The sequence below is a fragment of the Vulpes lagopus genome, chromosome 15, assembly GCF_018345385.1.
Source record: "Vulpes lagopus strain Blue_001 chromosome 15, ASM1834538v1, whole genome shotgun sequence".
Taxonomy (NCBI): Eukaryota; Metazoa; Chordata; class Mammalia; order Carnivora; family Canidae; genus Vulpes; species Vulpes lagopus.
In genome coordinates, this window is record NC_054838.1 from 25,467,409 (window position 1) to 25,486,777 (window position 19,369).

General features: G+C 39.0%; 2 protein-coding genes across 4 annotated transcripts in view; both read right to left on the reverse strand.

The window, feature by feature from the left end:
- Window positions 1-19,369, reverse strand: part of C2CD3 (C2 domain containing 3 centriole elongation regulator) — a 149,725-nt gene that overhangs the window by 106,082 nt on the left and 24,274 nt on the right. For 2 of the 3 annotated variants that reach the window (XM_041729980.1, XM_041729981.1), the window contains exons 6-7: window positions 7,836-7,968; window positions 7,247-7,393 (exon numbers count right to left, since the gene is read on the reverse strand). In XM_041729980.1, the coding sequence (XP_041585914.1) occupies window positions 7,247-7,393; window positions 7,836-7,968 (280 nt within the window). The remainder of the gene's footprint in view (window positions 1-7,246; window positions 7,394-7,835; window positions 7,969-19,369) is intronic. The other variant, XM_041729982.1, reaches the window with a different exon arrangement.
- Window positions 12,219-12,864, reverse strand: LOC121476247 (thymosin beta-4). Its single transcript, XM_041729985.1, has one exon. It carries the CDS (start codon window positions 12,768-12,770, stop codon window positions 12,636-12,638), a length of 135 nt encoding a protein of 44 aa, XP_041585919.1. The 5' UTR covers window positions 12,771-12,864; the 3' UTR covers window positions 12,219-12,635.

The following is a 19,369-nucleotide window of genomic DNA, read 5'->3' on the forward strand; positions in this document are numbered from 1 at the left end:
TTTATTTAACAAACATTTTTATTTTCTGGGCACCTATTATGTGCCAGGCATGGTGTTAGGTCTTGAATGATACAGAAATGGCTAAACTAATTTGCTCTACTATTACACTGCTTATGGTCTAGCAAGGAGGAAAAGAAGGTAAAGAATTAACTATAATTCAATGAGTTAAATGCTCATACTGTTTTGTGAAGAATTCATAAGTATGCCTATTCCATTAAGCAAAAATTAGTGTATTTAGGGTTAATTACGGCAAGAATAATTTCATGTGTGATACAGAAATAAGTAAAACAGAAACTCTACAAAAAGTTTGAAAATTAATAAGGAATATAAGCATACAAATATATGAACACTTCATTTTTGTTTCTTCTATATAATAACTGGTACTGAATGGACATCTGTAAATGAACTTATTGAATTTTTAGGATGTTATTAATAATAAAAGCAATATTTATTAAATACTTAATTTGTACCAGGCACCATGCTAAGCATTTCAGTTATTAATTCTTTCAACTTTGCTTCCCTTTCATGTTAGCTGCTATACTTTTTCCCCCTTCTTTAATTTTTTATTTATTTTTACTTCTTCTTTAATCTTTTAAAAAAATTTATTTAAGTAATCTCTACACCCAATGTGGGGCTCAAACTCATGATCAAGAGTCAGGAGCTCTTTCAACTGAGAGAGCCAGTCCTTAAAGGAGGCTCTTTAATTTCTCAAGAAAATAGCACATAATTACTACCTTCAAATTAGGTCATATTCCTACATTTCTTGGAACAAAAAGATACTCAATAAATGTTCCTTTCCTCACCTTTTTTAAATCTATAGCAGGGTTTCTCAAACTTAGCTCTACTTATATGGTGGGTCAGATAATCCTTGATCATTGGGAGCTATCCTGTGCATTCTGGATCCCTGGACTCTACTCACCAGATACCAGTAGTTCTCCAGTTTTGATAACCCAAAATGTCTCCAGACATTACAAAATGTGCCACAGGGCTGGGAATAGGGGAGAACTGTCCCTCAGCTGAGAGCTACTGATCTACAGAAATCTCTCTCAAAGGTCAGAACAAGTCCCTAACTGCTACAACCCAAATAACAGCTTCCCAATCCACATAGCTTGCTTCTCTGTAGTTCCTGAGCACTGTTCCTTTTTGAAGCTCTACCTCTTGGTATTTTACTTAACAATCATTTGCTATTTATGGTTCCCCCTCACTCAGTTGCTTCTTTTTTCCCTCACTGCACAACCCTTAAAGTTATGATCTCTACTGTTGAGTATGCAGTCTTCCTCTTTCAATATTTGTTTTCTTCAATGAACACTTCTTTGAACTTATTCTACTGTCTATGACACATTAAAGGGCCATGTTGAATAAAAGTGGTGAGAACAGGCATCTTTTGTTTCTGATCTTATAGGAAAAGATTTCAGCATTCATCAGTAATTTTGATGTTTGTTATGGGCTTGTCATTTATGGCCTTTGTTACGTTGAGGTATACTACTTCTTATTTTTTTAAAAGATTTTATTTATTTATTCTGGGGTGGGGGGAGGGGTTAGGAGCAAACTCCACATTGAGCACGGAGCCCAAAGTGGGGCTAAATCTCAGGACCCTGAGATCATGACTTGAGCCCAAACCAAGAGTCAGATGCTTAACTGACTGAGCCACCTAGACAGCACCTGAGGTACATTGCTTCTTTTTTTTTTTTTTTTTTTTTTTTTATGATAGTCACAGAGAGAGAGAGAGAGAGGCAGAGACACAGGCGGAGGGAGAAGCAGGCTCCATGCACCGGGAGCCTGATGTGGGATTCGATCCCGGGTCTCCAGGATCGCGCCCTGGGCCAAAGGCAGGCGCCAAACTGCTGCGCCACCCAGGGATCCCACATTGCTTCTATACTCAGTTTGTTGAAAGGTTTTATCATGAATGGGTATTGAATTTTGTCTAATGCTTTTTCTGCATTTATTGAAATGTTTATATGATTTTTATCCTTCATTTTGTTAATTGGCATATCACGTTAATTGATATGTGGATGTTGAACCATTCCTACATCCCATAACTTTTGGTATACTGTATTTCCAGTTTCCTCTGTCTCAAGTTACTTTGATTTTCCTTGTGATTTTTTTCTTTGACCCACTAGTTGCTCAGGAACATGTTTAATTTCTACATAATTGTAAATTTTCTAGTTTTTATAATTGATTTTAAATTTCATATTACTGTGATCAGAAAAAAATCCCTATTTTAATCTCCCTGAATTTTTAATTTCATATTACTGTGATCAGAAAAAAATGCCTAGTTTAATCTCCCTGAATGTATTAAGAACTGTTTTATGGCCCAGTATATGATCTATCACAGAGAATGTTCCTTGTGTGCTTGAGAAAAATATGTATTTTGCTGCTATTAGATGGAAAGTTATATATATATTAGGTCCATCTGGTTTGTGTCATTTAAGTCCAGTATTTCCTTACTGATTTTCTATCTAGATGACCTACCCATTGTGGAATGTGGGACATTAAAATTCCCTATTATTGTATTGCTATTATTTCTCCATTCAGATGTACTAACATTTGCTTTATGTATTTAGGTGCTCCTATGTGGGTACATAAATATTTACGGTTGTTATATACTCTTGATGAATTGACCAACTATCATTACATCATGACATTCTTTACCTCTTGTTATAGTCTTTGCCTTAAAGTCTATTTGTCTAATATAAGAATAGCTACTTCAAACTCTCTTTTGGTTTCCACGTGCATGGAATATCTTTCTCCATCCCTTCACTTGGAGCCTATAAGTCCTTAAAGTTAAAATGAGTCTCCTGTAGGCAGCATATAGCTAGGTCTTATTTTTTATCCATTCAGCTACGCTCTGTCTTTTGGTTGGAGACTTTAGTTCACCTACATTTCAAGCAATTATTGATAGGCATGAACTTACTACTACCATTTTGTTAACTCCTTCCTAGTTGGTTTGTACTTCCTCTCTTGCTCTCTTTGTGATTTGATGATTCACTATAGTGGCATGTTTCAATTTCTTTGTATTTTATATATTTACTATAAGCTTTTGCTCTATGGTTACCACGGAGCTTACATAGAACATATTTATAACAGTTTATTTTAATTTTTTTTTTAATTTTATTTAATTATGATAGTCACAGAGAGAGAGAGAGAGAGGCAGAGACACAGGCAGAGGGAGAAGCAGGCTCCATGCACCGGGAGCCCGATGTGGGATTCGATCCCGGGTCTCTAGGATCGCGCCCCGGGCCAAAGGCAGGCGCCAAACCGCTGCGCCACCCAGGGATCCCCTATAACAGTTTATTTTAGAAGGATAACCTAAAACACATATAAAAGCCAGCCCACTTCATTTTTAATTTTTGGTGTCACAGTTTGTACCTTTCTACTGTGTATCTATTAACAAATTATTATAGTTTTATTTATTTTTAATACTTTGTCTTTTAACCTTCAGGCTAGATTTATAAGTGAATTACCCACCACCATTGTAATATTACAGTATTCTCAATTTAAGTATATGTTTACCTTCAGCAATGAGTTTTAGAATTTTGTATGTTTTCTTGTTACTACTTAGCATCCTTTTGTTTCAGCTTGAAGAACTTTCTTTAATGTTTTTTTTGCAAGGTTGGTCAAATGGTAATTAAGTCCTTCAGCTTTTGTTTGTCTGGAAAATTCTTTATCTTCCCTTCAATTCTGAAGAACAACTTTGCCAAGTAGAATATTCTTGGTTGGCAGTTTTTTCTTTCAGCACTTTTTGAATATATCCCATTGCCTTCTCATCAGCAGGGTTTTTTTTTGTTGTTGTTGTTTTGTTTTTAAGATTTATTTGAGAGACGTAGGGGAGGGGCAGAGGGAGAGAGAATCTCAAGCAGACTTCCTGCTGAGTGTGGAGCCTGACACAGGGCTTGATCTCATGACCCCAAGATCATGACCTGAGGTGAAATCACGAGTTGGACACTTAACCAAATGAGACTCCCAGGTGCCCCTGGTCTGCAGGGTTTTTGCTGAAAAATCTGCTGAAAGTCAAATGGGGAGTCCTGTGTCAGTAGCAAGTTGCCTTTCTCTATTTTTAAGATTCTCTCCTTGTAACTTTTGACAATTTAATTATATTGTATCTTAGTATGGGTCTTTTTTTTTTTTTTTTAAAGATTTTATTTATTTATTCATGAGAGACACACACACAGAGAGGCAGAGACATAGGCCGAGAGAGGAGGTGGCTCCATGCAGAGAGCCCAATGTGGGGCTTGATCCCAGGACTCTAGGATCATGCTCTGGGCTGAAGGCAGGTGCTCAACCACTGAGCCACCCAGGTATCCCAGTATGGATCTCCTTTGATTCATCTAACTTAGAACTCTCTGGGATCCCTGGTTAGGGAAATTTTCAGCCATTTTTTTCCTTGAATATTTCTGCCCTTTTCTCTCTCTCTCCTTCTTCTGGGATCCCAATAACATGTATATTGGTCTCCCGGTTTCTCTTAAATCCCTTACACTTTCTAAACTACTTTTCATTCTTTATTTTATTTTATTTTATTTTGCATCTCTGACTGATTTCCACCACCTTGTCTTTGAGTTCATTGATTCTTTGTTCCCTTGATCTAGTCTGCTGTTGAACCCCTCTTGATTTTTTTTTTCAGTCAGTTATTGTGTTCTTCAGCCCTATGATTAGTCTGATACTTGAAAATTTTTTCTGTCTCCTTGTTGAAATCCTCACTTGGTTCATGCAACTGTTCTCCTAACCTCAGTGAATATCTTTAGGACTGTTATTTTTAATTCTCTCTCAGGTAACTCAGTTATCTCTGCTTTATTAAGATCTGTTTCAGATCTTAATTCTGTCCTTTTGTTTTGAACATATTCGTTTGTTTCTTCATTTTCCTGGACTTTCTCTGTTGAATTCTGCATATTATACAGAACAGTCACCTATCTCAGTTCTGTCATAATGTCCTGACAGATAGTCTTGATATGTCTCTATTCTTGACAGGAGATGAACCTCATCAATTAGTTTGTTTCCTAAGCTCCTACTTGCCTCATAAACTTTTCTGATTGTCCAAGCCTCCACCTTTGTTCTTAGTAGCCCCCAGTAGTTGAGAGTACGCTAAGACCCACCCGTGTCCCAAACAGGAGGATCATGGTCAGTTCCGAGATGCAGGCTGATTGGAAGCTGAACCCTCAAGTAGCAGCTGGTAAAGTATGTACCTGCCTTTCAGAACTAAATGTTTTTGGAGCTTATACCTCTTGAGGGAATCTTAAAAGTTGAGGCACTGAATAGGGGGTCCAAATCCTTCACTCTTCAGGAGGTTCCCTCCTATGTTGGAGACAGAGATTATGGCGATAGTTTGTATCAGCTTTTCCTACCTGTTTTGATATTTTCCCATTCATACAATGTGTAGGAGTTGCTCAGTCCTATCTCTTTCAGAGGGAACTGCTCTGTGTGTAGCTTTATATTCAGTGTGTCCATGGAAGAAGGGAGTTCAGAAGCCTCCCGTGTTGTCATTTTGGTCAACTCTCTGGAGTATCTGATATCATTCTAATCCTGATACTGTTTACATGACCTTTCTTTTTTGCTTTTTGGAAGCATTTATGACTGACTCTTTTTACTCAGCATTTTCAAAATTCATGATTGTATATTTTGATGTGTCTTTTTTTGGACCTTGTGCTGGATTTTTGATCTTATTTTTTTAAAAAAAAGTTTCATTTACACATAATTCATATAACATACAATTTACTCATTTAAAGTGAGCTATTCAGGGGGGCACCTGGATGGCTCAGTTAGTTAAGCACCTGCCTTTGGCTCAGTCATGATTCCAGGAATTGAGCCCTGTGTTGGGCTTCCTGCTTGGTAAGGAGCCTGCTTCTCCCTCTCCTCCCTGCTTGTGCTCGCTCTCTCACATAAATAAAGTCCTTTAAAAAAAAAAAAAGATTTTATTTATTTATTTATTCATGAGAGACACACAGAGAGAGGCAGAGACATAGGCAGAGGGAGAAGCAGTCTCCATGCAGGGAGCCCAACATGGGACTCGATCCCGGGTCTCCAGGATCACACCCTGGGCTGCAGCCAGCGCTAAACCGATGCACCACCGGGGCTGCCCGGAATTGTTTCTTAATTTCATTTTTGTATTGTTCATTGCAAGTATATAGAAATACAATTGATTTTGTGTATTGATTTTATATCCTGCAATCCTTTGGAATTTATTAGTTCCAATATCTTTTAGTAGATTCTTTAGGATTTTCTACATAACAGATCATGTCATCTGTTAATAGAGATAATTGTACTTGTTCCTTTCCAATTTGGATCCCTTTTATTTTTTTTTCCTTCCTAATTACAGACCACATAGGTTACATGAGGTATAATAAGACCCTGAATTAACTTGTGTCTGTTTAAAATCTGAGGTTTTGGGGCACCTGGGTAGCTCAATGGTTGAGCATCTGCCTTTGACTCAGGTCGTTTTCCTGGTGTCTTAGGATCGAGTCCCACATTGGGCTCCCTGCAGGGAGCCTGCTTCTCCCTGTGCCTATGTCTCTGCGTCTCTCATGAATAAATAAATAAAATCTTAAATAAATAAAATTTGAGGTTAAAAAAATTATTTACTTATTTATTTTAGAGAGAGAGAATGAGGTAGGGGCAGGAGTAGAGGGATAGAGAAAATCTCAAGCAGACTCCCTGCTGAGCATGGGACCTGACCCACGGCTTGATTTCACTACCCTGAGATCACAAACTGAGCCAAAAGCAAGAATTGGATACTGTTGGGCACTTAATCAATTAAAACATCCAGGAGCCCCTAAAATCTGAGTCTTAAAAATTATACCCTAACAATGGTGTTGGGGATAGAACTGAGAGATAAGAATGGAAAGGTGGGTTGGGGACCATTCTGTAACTGAAGCTAAGAATAAAAGGCTAAAGACTAGATTTTTACTTAGTAGGTAATAAATAGTGATTTTTATTTAGTATGCAATGAGTAACCTAGGGAATGACTTGGTCACTCCAAGGAAGTGTTGTTCCAGAAGATAAATCCGTTAACAGGGGCACCTGTGTGGTTGAACGTCTGCCTTTGGCTCAGGTCGTGATCCCGAGGTGCTGGAATCGAGTCCTGCATCGGGCTTCCCACACGGAGCCTGCCTCTCCCCCATGTCTGCCTATGTCTCTGCCTCTCTCTCTGTGTCTCTCCTAAATAAATAAATAAAATCTTTAAAAAAAATCTGTTAACATATATACAATGAATTGAAGTTAAGAATTTAAAAGGAAGATAGTTAAAAGTCCTTACCTGCCTAATAGCAGCTGAATGGCTCTGGCATCATCTTTTGTGTCACGTTTCTCAGTCGGAGGGAGGAGGTGATCTTCTATTTGGTCTTTAAACGGATTCCTAGATAAGGTTTTGATTCTGTGGTGTGGAAAAGTACTTTCTGAGTGGCTAACAGACAGGAAAAATCTATATCAGAATTAACTGAGCTACGAGATAGTACATGACAATAGTTCAACATGGAACATTTAACATCCTTTAGACTTAACTACCTTAAATATATATAAAACTTCACAATTTACAAAGCCGTTTTCTACCTCAGAAACTAATTTCATTTCTATAAGAGAGGGAGGAGAGAATATCCCCATTATAATTAATATAAGCATGGCAGTTCATAGGGAGCAAAGAATTTAGCCATTTACACATTAACGAGTACCAGTAATAGGTCTAGATTTCGACAATCTTAACTCCTAGTTTAGGCTTCCTTTCCACCACATTAAGAATTATTTGCTGAACATTTCTAAGATTATTTAGTCTATACCTTAATAAAAAATATACATTAACAAAAATTAAGAAATGAACTGCCAGGAATCATGTTTATCCTGTAACTTACTGTGTTGAGGCTCTAAGAAAATCTTCCTTCATGGGAGGATGAACTTCATCCAACAACATGCTAGTATCTGGGCTTGATTTCATTGCAGAAATCACCATGGCATTACGTAGTTTATTGCCTTGTTCTAACAGAGCTGAAGGAGACAAAAGCAGAACATGGAAAATCTAAACTCCAACAGCAACACTTGCAATATTCAGCACCTTTCTTTCAATTACAGGACTTAAAATAGTATATTATAATGGCTTTCCTGTCTGCTTTTCCCACTAGCTTAAGAATTTTTTGAGGACACTCGCTTTACAATAAATGTTTACTGAGCTTCTATGATGGGACTATTTTAAATGCTGGCATTACAGCAGTGAATGAAGTCTATTCTGGAGGGAAGTCAGTTTCTCCAGAGTTATATGATGGGAGCTGTTACATGAATGCACTAACTCTTCCAACAGGTTTTTATACATAATAAAGTTAATAATGTCTATATATTATTTTTGTATCCAGATACCTTACTGAAATCTCTTATTATGTATAATAGATAGTGTCACTATCATCCAAAAAACACTAACAACTATACCAGCTAAACTTTTAGAAGCCGTAGTGATAATCTATTGCAATTTTATACTTTTATGAAGAATGCCAAAAAATTTCCATGACTTGTCTAAGATCATACAGCAGGTTAATAGAAAAGTCAGGATGAAGTCTTCAGACTTTCTGGTAAGTAAAATCTATCCAATCCATAAGTAAAAATAACAATAATACAGCAATAATAATTTATTGAACTCTTAAACACATGCTGGGTACTACTCTATGTATATTATACATATTCACTCATTTAATCCTCCTAACAATTCTCTGAGATGAGTACTATTTCCTTCATCTTCCAGATGACAAAAATTGAGGCACAGAGGATAAGTAACTTGTCCAAGTTATACACTTTACATAACCAGAATGATTTCACAGCCTATAATTTTATTTATTATTATTTTTTAAAGATTTTATTTATTTATTCATGAGAGACACAGAGGGGGAGAAGCAGGCTCCCTGTGGGGAGCCCGATGTGGGACTCGATCCCAGGACCCTAGGATCATGACCTGAGCTGAAGGCAGATGCTCAACCACTGAGCCACCCAGGCATCCCTATTTTTTATTATTTTAAAGACTTTCTTTTTTTAAAGACTTTCTTTTTTCTTCACACCCAGTGTGGGGCTTAAACTTACAACTCTGAGATAAAGAGTTGCATGCTCCACCAACTGTGCTGGCCAGGCGCCCCATATTCTATGATTTTAATCACTATATGATACATGACCCCACTTTAGTTCTTAGCTATCTTTTTTAAAACCTTAGGGCCAGTGGCATTATTCCAAGGAACAATGGGAAGTACCATGTTTTTCTTGAGGTTCCAGAATTGCTTTGGAGGTAACTGAGACTAAACACCAAGGGCCTGTCTCAGTCTAGAGTTTTATAGCTCCTGAAAAAAAAGAAGATACAGGGGTACCTATGGGGTGGCTCAGTCGGTTGGATGTCTGATTCTTGGTTTTGGTTCAGGTCATGATCTTGGGGTCATGGGATGTAGCCCCACCTGAGGCTCCTTGTTGGGCATGGAGCCTACTTTGGGTTCTCTCTCTGCTCTCTCACCCTTCACCCCCCTGCCCTGCACACATATGCACATGTGCAATCTCCCTCCTGAAAAAAAGAAAAGGAAGAGGAGGAGGAGGAGGAAAAAGAAGAAGAAGAGGAGGAGGAAACAATGGTGGTCAGGCCAAGAAAAAAAGAAGCCAAGATCCATAAACATCTAACATTCGTCTGTATAAGGAGTTCAAAATATAGCTTACAAGGTAAAAAATAAACAAATAAAACCCAAAATATCACATGTACAGTGAAAATAGGATTAAACTAAAAGAAAATAAAGATCAACTACTCAGAATTCTAAGATAGCTCTCCCTAAGATTCTCAACTCTGGTGTACACATATCTTTTCTCTGATTCAAACATTCATCTAAATGTACTGCTATAAAGGGATTTTACAGATGTAGTTTTACAGTTCCAAATCAGTCAACTTTAAGATAGGGAGATCATTTTAGTTGCCCAAACCTTTTAAAAGCAGAGTTTTCCTCTCGCTACTTGCAGGTTATGACATTATAGATTTGAAACATGAGAAAGATTTAATGTATCATCGTTATATATACATATATTTTTTTTGAAATTGTTTTTCACTTAACATACCTTAACCTTTTCTATGCAAATAATGGTTGCACAATATTCGTTCAGAATTCATTATATATTTTTAAAAGATTTTATTCATTTATTTGACAGAGAGGGAGCACAAGTAAGGGAAGCAGCAGCAGGAGAGGGAGAAGCAGACTCCTCGCCAAGCGGGGAGCCCAATGCAGGGCTTGATCCTGGGACCCTAGGATCATGACCCAAGCCAAAGGCAGATACTTAAGCAACTGAGCTGCCCAGGCACCCATAGTTTGTTGTTGTTGTTTTTAATCTCTTTGAGATTCAACCAAAAAATGACTGTCTTGTTTATTCAGTGAGAAAGAGTAAGGAAACCATGGTCTTTCTGGCATTGGAAATTTGGCTAAAGATTACTATGTGACCGGAAACCCTTTTTTGAGTTTCTAGTTGGCCCTTTGTTTTACTCAATATAGTTTAAAGTTCTTCAGTGAGATGGGCACTCACGCTTTTTTAATAAAGTGTTGATAATAAACTTTATTCAACACTTAAAGCAGTGTTGATAATAAACTTCATTTGATTTCAAGGCCTTGCAGAAAAAGTTTTTCTACTGATGCCCAAAATGTTTTTGGAGAGATAATATCCTTGGTACTTTATGATCTAACTAACCATACCCAACTGTTTTTAATTCCTTGAATACAATACTTCCTTTGTGTTATCAAAGCTCTGGGTATTTAATTCCATCAAACAATTTATCACTCAGTATAATTATCTATTTCATCCAGTGAACTTTAAAACCAGAGATTGGTTTTTGTTCGTTTTTCGTGTTTCATATAGTGCCTAGGATATATTCAGCATTTGATAAAATATTCTAATATTTACACTGGGGTTTATATCATACATAATTGTGTCTGTTTTAGAGTCAGTTTCCTTTATTAGATTTAATTCCTTAAGGTCAAATACTGTGTTTTATTTATCACTGCAACCCCAATACTCAAAACAATGACTGACCTAAAATAGTCACTCAAAAGACATTTGTTGAATTAAATTGAGCTTAGAGTTACATTCCTGTTAAACAAAAATTCCTCCAGGAATGAATATTTTAAAAGTGATTTAATCAGTCATTTACATCTAAGTGGTAATAAGTACTTAAGATACTTTCTGAAAGCAGATTTTAAAAAGAAAATAAACATTGAGGAAAACAAGTAGGACAAGTCTGAGCACAGGTGGTTGCTCCTTGGTCTCCTAGTGGTTTGACTGTTTAAACAGCCATTCTTAGAAAAGCTTTTCTAAAATCTGAGGCATGGTAACCAAAAAAAACCTATCTGATCTCCCCTTCTCAAGGGGAAGCTGGTACCTACACTCTAAGAGCTGTCATGGCACCAGCTTGCACTTCAACTCAAAAATCATTCCCTGAACACAAAAGAAGGCACCTAGGTGAGTTCAGGATAAATGTTTCCCTTGTTTATTTCCCACAAGCCAGGGGCACAGACCCTGCTAAACACAGGGAGACGTACAGCTTCTGGTTTTTGTTCCAACTCTTTGCTATCTATTCTAAACCCAACTCTCATAAACAAGATGTGTAGTTCATGTTTCATAAATACTAGGTGGTTGACCAATTCAGCTCTGTATCTCTTTTCTGGTGTCATGTCCATACAATGAAGACCAGAAAGATAATTATATTTATGTATTTGTTAAGATTCCTCTCATAATCTCAGCTCTAGACCTTCTTACTTAATCTTAGTCCTCCAGAATCTTGTGTTTGGAAGAGGCCTTAAAAGATCCTATTTGTCCATCTGATGATTCAATACAATCTGTAAAAGTCCCATTAGATGGTTAGCTAGGCTCATGCTTTCCAGTAATAGAGAATTCACTACTTCTTGAAGCTGTCCTTTCCCATTCTGCAGAGGTCATATTATTAACTCAGTTGTTTCATCTGTAAACCAACTGATCCTCATAACTCTCATGGAAGAGGTTGCATATTGGCAGCCCATAGGTTTTACTGTTCATATTTTGTTTGGCTTCACTAGTTGGCCAGCAAAGTCTTGATTTAAGGAAAAAAGGAAAAAAAGGAAGGCCTAGGTAAACAATGAACCTACAGTAGGATAAACAGAGGAACTTACCTTAGAATCTAAAGACAATAATGAAGTAGAGCTGAAGATCAGGTTCCCCCTTTGATAGGACAGTAGCTCCCTAATTCTGAGCCTGTGTTTTCATTTTTTTTTTCACGTTTTAAAACTTTATTTGCATATTAAAAAAATTGTGCATTCCAATAATTAAAATCATTTGAACAAAAAAATGGCACTCTGATTAAACTGCATTTTAACAGCCTGCAAGATACCTTGGGCCAGCTTGGTTTTTTACTCTAGATCTCACTGTCCTCCCACCCAGCTTCTTCCTTCACCAACATGCAAGTTCTTTTCCTTCCCTGCCAGCCAGCCAGACAGGCAGATGGGAAAGGCAGGCGCCTTCGTTGTCAGTAGTTCTCCATTCTTTGATGTGAAAAGGGGCAGCACAGTCATTTAAACTTGATCCAACCGCTTTGCATCTTACAAAGTTAAACAGCTAAAAGAAGAAAAATAAGAAGGCAATGCTTGTGGAATGTACAGTGCATATTGGCGGCGCACGCCTCATTACGATTCGCCTGCTTGCTTCTCCTGTTCAATCGTTTCTTTCGAAGGCAGTGGGTTTTTCTCTTGCGTTTCTGTCTTCTTCAATTTCGACTTATCGAATTTCTCAATCTCAGCCATATCGGGTTTGTCAGACATGGTTGCAGAGGAAGCGGAGCGCGGCGCACGAGCGAGCTGGAGAGAGGAGGGGATCCGGTCTGCGCTGCGGTCGCTGCCGAATCTGTGTTTTCATTTTAAAATGCGTATAACAACCCCTAGTTCACTTGGTTTTTTTTTAATAAATTTACTTTTTATTGGTGTTCAATTTGCCAACATACAGAATAACACCCAGTGCTCATCCTGTCAAGTGCCCCCCTCGGTGCCCGCCACCCAGTCACCCCCACCCCCCGCCCTCCTCCCCTTCCACCACCCCTAGTTCATTTCCCAGAGTTAGGAGGCTTTATGCTCTGTCTCCCTTTCTGATATTTCCCACACATTTCTTCTCCCTTCCCTTCTATTCCCTTTCACTATTATTTATATTCCCCAAATGAATGAGAACATATAATGTTTGTCCTTCTCCGATTGACTTATTACACTCAGCATAATACCCTCCAGTTCCATCCACGTTGAAGCAAATGGTGGGTATTTGTTGTTTCTAATGGCTGAGTAATATTCCATTGTATACATAAACCACATCTTCTTTGTCCATTCATCTTTCGATGGACACCGAGGCTCGTTCCACAGTTTAGCTATTGTGGCCACTGCTGCTAGAAACATCGGGGTGCAGGTGTCCCGGCGTTTGATTGCATCTGTATCTTTGGGGTAAATCCCCAACAGTGCAATTGCTGGGTCGTAGGGCAGGTCTATTTTTAACTCTTTGAGGAACCTCCACACAGTTTTCCAGAGTGGCTGCACCAGTTCACATTCCCACCAACAGTGTAAGAGGGTTCCCCTTTCTCCGCATCCTCTCCAACATTTGTTGTTTCCTGCCTTGTTGATTTTCCCCATTCTCACTGGTGTGAGGTGGGATCTCATTGTGGTTTTGATTTGTATTTCCCTGATGGCAAGTGATGCGGAGCATTTTCTCATGTGCATGTTGGCCATGTCTATGTCTTCCTCTGTGAAATTTCTGTTCATGTCTTTTGCCCATTTCATGATTGGATTGTTTCTTTGCTGTTGAGTTTAATAAGTTCTTTATAGATCTTGGAAACTAGCCCTTTATCTGATATGTCATTTGCAAATATCTTCTCCCATTCTGTAGGTTGTCTTTTAGTTTTGTTGACTGTATCCTTTGCTGTGCAAAAGCTTATCTTGATGAAGTCCCAATAGTTCATTTTTGCTTTTGTTTCTTTTGCCTTCGTGGATGTATCTTGCAAGAAGTTATTGTGGCTGAGTTCAAAAAGGGTGTTGCCTGTGTTCTCCTCTAGGATTTTGATGGAATCTTGTCTCACATTTAGATCTTTCATCCATTTTGAGTTTATCTTTGTGTATGGTGAAAGAGAGTGGACTAGTTTCATTTTTTTGCATGTGGATGTCCAATTTTCCCAGCACCATTTATTGAAGAGACTGTCTTTCTTCCAGTGGATAGTCTTTCCTCCTTTATCGAATATTAGTTGACCATAAAGTTCAGGGTCCACTTCTGGATTCTCTATTCTGTTCCATTGATCTATGTGTCTGTTTTTGTGCCAGTACCACACTGTCTTGATGACCACAGCTTTGTAGTACAACCTGAAATCTGGCATTGTGATGCCCCCAGATATGGTTTTATTTTTTAAAATTCCCCTGGCTATTCGGGGTCTTTTCTGATTCCACACAAATCTTAAAATAATTTGTTCTAACTCTCTGAAGAAAGTCCATGGTATTTTGATAGGGATTGCACTAAACGTGTAAATTGCCCTGGGTAACATTGACATTTTCACAGTATTAATTCTGCCAATCCATGAGCATGGAATATTTTTCCATCTCTTTGTGTCTTCCTTGATTTCTTTCAGAAGTGTTCTATAGTTTTTAGGGTATAGATCCTTTACCTCTTTGGTTAGGTTTATTCCTAGATATCTTATGCTTTTGGGTGCAATTGTAAATGGGATTGACTCCTTAATTTCTCTTTCTTCAGTCTCATTGTTAGTGTATAGAAATGCCACTGATTTCTGGGCATTGATTTTGTATCCTGCCACGCTACCAAATTGCTGTATGAGTTCTAGCAATCTTGGGGTGGAGGCTTTTGGGTTTTCTATGTAGAGTATCATGTCATCGGCGAAGAGGGAGAGTTTGACTTCTTCTTTGCCAATTTGAATGCCTTTAATGTCTTTTTGTTGTCTGATTGCTGAGGCTTGGACTTCCAGTACTATGTTGAATAGCAGTGGTGAGAGTGGACATCCCTGTCTTGTTCCTGATCTTAGGGGAAAGGCTCCCAGTGCTTCCTCATTAAGAATGATATTTGCTGTGGGCTTTTCGTAGATGGCTTTTAAGATGTTGAGGAATGTTCCCTCTATCCCTACACTCTGAAGAGTTTTGATCAGGAATGGATGCTGTATTTTGTCAAATGCTTTCTCTGCATCTAATGAGAGGATCATACGGTTCTTGGTTTTTCTCTTGCTGATATGATGAATCACACTGATGGTTTTACGAGTGTTGAACCAGCCTTGTGTCCTGGGGATAAATCCTACTTGGTCATGGTGAATAATTTTCTTAATGTACTGTTGGATCCTATTGGCTAGTATCTTGTTGAGAATTTTTGCATCCATGTTCATCAGGGATATTGGTCTCTAATTCTCCTTTTTGGTGGCGTCTTTGTCTGGTTTTGGAATTAAGGTGATGCTGGCCTCATAGAACGAATTTGGAAGTACTCCATCTCTTTCTATCTTTCCAAACAGCTTTAGTAGAATAGGTATGGTTTCTTCTTTAAATGTTTGATAGAATTCCCCTGGGAAGCCATCTGGCTCTGGACTTTTGTGTCTTGGGAGGTTTTTGATGACTGCTTCAGTTTCCTCTCTGGTTATTGGCCTGTTCAGGTTTTCTATTTCTTCCTGTTCCAGTTTTGGTAGTTTGTGTCTTTCCAGGAATGCCTCCATTTCTTCTAGATTGCCTAATTTATTGGCGTATAGCTGTTCATAATATGTTTTTAAAATCGTTTGTATTTCCTTGGAGTTTGTAGTGATCTCTCCTTTCTCATTCATGATTTTATTAATTTGAGGCTCCTCTCTCTTCTTTTTAATAAGGCTGGCTAATGGTTTATCTATCTTATTAATTCTTTCAAAGAACCAACTCCTGGTTCTGTTGATCTGTTCCACAGTTCTTCTGGTCTCGATTTCGTTGAGTTCTGCTCGAATCTTTATTAACTCTCTTCTTCTGCTGGGTGTAGGATCTATTTGCTGTTTTTTCTCTAGCTCCTTTATGTGTAAGGTTAGCTTTTGTATTTGAGTATTTTCCAGTTTTTGAATGGATGCTTGTATTGCGATGTATTTCCCCCTTAGGACTGCTTTTGCTGCATCCCAAAGATTTTGAACAGTTGTATCTTCATTCTCATTAGTTTCCATGAATCTTTTTAATTCTTCCTTAATTTCCTGGTTGACCCTTTCATCTTTTAGCAGGATGGTCTTACCCTCCACGTGTTTGAGGTCCTTCCAAACTTCTTGTTGTGATTTAGTTCTAATTTCAAGGCATTATGGTCTGAGAACATGCAGGGGACGATCCCAATCTTTTGGTATCGGTTCAGACCCGATTTGTGACCCAGTATGTGGTCTATTCTGGAGAAAGTTCCATGTGCACTTGAGAAGAATGTGTATTCAGTTGAGTTTGGATGTAAAGTTCTGTAGATATCTGTGAAATCCATCTGGTCCAGTGTATCATTTAAAGCTCTCGTTTCTTTGGAGATGTTGTGCTTAGAAGACCTATCGAGTATAGAAAGAGCTAGATTGAAGTCACCAAGTATAAGTGTATTATTATCTAAGTATTTCTTCAGTTTGGTTATTAATTGATTTAAATATTTTTCAGCTCCCACATTTGGGGCATATATATTGAGGATTGTTTAGTCCTCTTGTTGGATAGATCCTTTAAGTATGATATAGTGTCCCTCTTCATCTCTCACTACAGTCTTCGGGGTAAATTTTAGTTTATCTGATATAAGGATGGCTACCCCTGCTTTCTCTTGAGGACCATTTGAATGGTAAATGGTTCTCCAACCTTTTATTTTCAGGCTGTAGGTGTCCTTCTGTCTATAACGAGTCTCTTGTAGACAGCAAATAGATGGGTCCTGCTTTTTTATCCAGTCTGAAACCCTGTGCCTTTTGATGGGGTCATTAAGCCCGTTCACGTTCAGAGTTACTATTGACAGATATGAGTTTAGTGTCATCATGATATCTATTCAGTCCTTGTTTTTGTGGATTGTTCCACTGAACTTCTTCTTAAAGGGGAATTTTAAGAGTCCCCCTTAAAATTTCTTGCAGAGCTGGTCTGGAGGTCACATATTCTTTCAGTTCCTGCTTGTCTTGGAAGCTCCTTATTTCTCCTTCCATTTTGAATGAGAGCCTTGCTGGATAATGTATTCTTGGTTGCATGTTCTTCTCATTTAGGACCCTGAATATATCCTGCCAGCCCTTTCTGGCCTGCCAGGTCTCTGTGGAGAGGTCTGCTGTTACCCTAATACTCCTCCCCATAAAAGTCAGGGATTTCTGGTCTCTTGCTGCTTTAAGGATCTTCTTTTTATCTTTGGAATTTGCAAGCTTAACTCTTAAATGTCGAGGTGTTGAATGGTTTTTATTTATTTTAGGGGGGGGATCTCTCTATTTCCTGGATCTGAATGCCTGTTTCCCTTCCCAGATTAGGAAAATTTTCAGCTATGATTTGTTTAAATACATATTCTGGCCCTCTGGCCCTTTCAGCGCCCTCGGGAACCCCAATTAAATGTAGGTTTTTCTTCCTCAGGCTGTCGTTTATTTCCCTTAATCTATCTTCATGGTCTTTTAATTGTCTCTTTTTTCCTCAGTTTCCCTCTTTGCCATCAACTTGTCTTCTATGTCACTCACTCGTTCTTCCACCTCGTTAACCCTGGTCGTTAGGACTTCTAGTTTGGATTGCATCTCATTCAATTGATTTTGAATTTCTGCCTGATTGGATCTAAATTCTGCAGTCATGGAAGTCTCTTGAGTCCTTTATGCTTTTTTCTAGAGCCACCAGTAGCTGTATAATAGTGCTTCTGAATTGACTTTCTGACATTGAATTGTAATCCAGATTTTGTAACTCTGTGGGAGAGAGGGCAGTTTCTGATTCTTTCTTTTGAGGTGAGGTTTTCCTTCTAGTCATTTTGCTCAGTGCACAGTGGCCAAAAACAAGCTGCATTGCGAAAAGGAGAAAAAGAGAGGAGAGAAAGAAGGAAAGAAAAGAGAAAAAAAAAGGAAGAAAAATATAAAAAAGAAGAAAAAGAGAAAGAAAAAGACAGAAAGGAAAAAAAAGAGGTGGGGGAAGTAAACAAATCAAAAAGCAAAACAAAACAAAACAAAACACGGGGGAGTATCTTCTGATTCTGTATACTTTAAGTCCCTTGACTTCCCTTGGAACTTGTCCGTCCAGTTGGTCTTCTGGAGGAAGGGCCTGTTGTGCTGATTTTCAGGTGTTAGCACTTGGGGGAGCTGCTCTGCCCCCTGCCTGGTGCAGGGCTCAGTGGGGGTTGTTTACCTCGTGAGGCCCCAGGAGGAACAACTCCAGTGGTGGCAGCCAGCTCTGGAGCCCTGGAGTCAGCTCCGCAGTATCTCTGGAGCTCTCCATCTGTAGGGCCTGGATGCTCCGGGGCCGGGCCGCTGATCTGCTCAGCTCGGGGCAGGAGCGTCCTTGCGGTCCTGGGCCCTCCCGGCCTCTGCCTGTCCCGGGGGGAGGTTGGATCCTGGGCTGTGTCCCCGGCGCCCTGTGTTCCAGGGCCTGCACTGTTGGATTCGTGCTCCCGGCCACACAGCTCCCTCCGTGGAGCCGCCGCCCGAGCCCCGTCGAGCTGCTCCGGGTCCCGGGTCCCGCCGTGCGCGCTGCAGCCCTTTAGGGAGCTCCGCGCATCTCCCCAGGGCGCAGGTGTCTGTTACTGTCCCAGGGAGCCTGAGGGCATCCCCCCCTCCTGGGGTCCTGCTCCAAGTCTCTGCGAGGCCTTTCCGCCCGGGAAGATTGGTGAAGCTCCTGCTTCTCCAGTACGGAGCTCTCCTGTCCTCTTCACTTGTTTTTTTTTTAAGATTATGTGTAGAAGGCACTTGGCATAGTAGTTAGCACATAATGAATGCTCAATAAACGGTAGCTGTTTTTGTGAAGCTAAAAATCTCTTGGTAGTCCCCTCACAAACTTAGTTACTCTCCTCAGAAGGAACTCATCTTCTTTAGATCTTTACTCTCCTGTTACTTTCTTAATGAGGCCTTAATTTGCCAACCTATGTAAAACTAACATCCCCTCCTCTATGTGCCCTGCTTGGTTTTTTCCACTGCCATTATCACCATCTAACACTACATACTCACTTATTTGTCCAGTTTATTATTGGTCTCCCCATGTAGAATACAAGATCCATAAGACAGAAATTTGCTTTTTTTTTTTTTTTTTTTTTTTTCACTTAAATTGCTGTATCCCTGACACCTAGAAGAATGCCAGACATTTGACAGGTACTAAAAAGTAACTGCTTAATGAGTATTCAAATATCTTTCTCAAAGTCTGGTGCCTACATAAAATATTCCAGGTGTGAACTAATTGTAGATTGTATAGTGGAATGATCTGTTCTTGTTAATGTGGCA

Coding starts and splice junctions, on each gene's coding strand:
- LOC121476247 (XM_041729985.1), bottom strand. CDS start 12,770: ATGTCTGACAAACCCGATATGGCTGAGATTGAGAAATTCGATAAGTCG.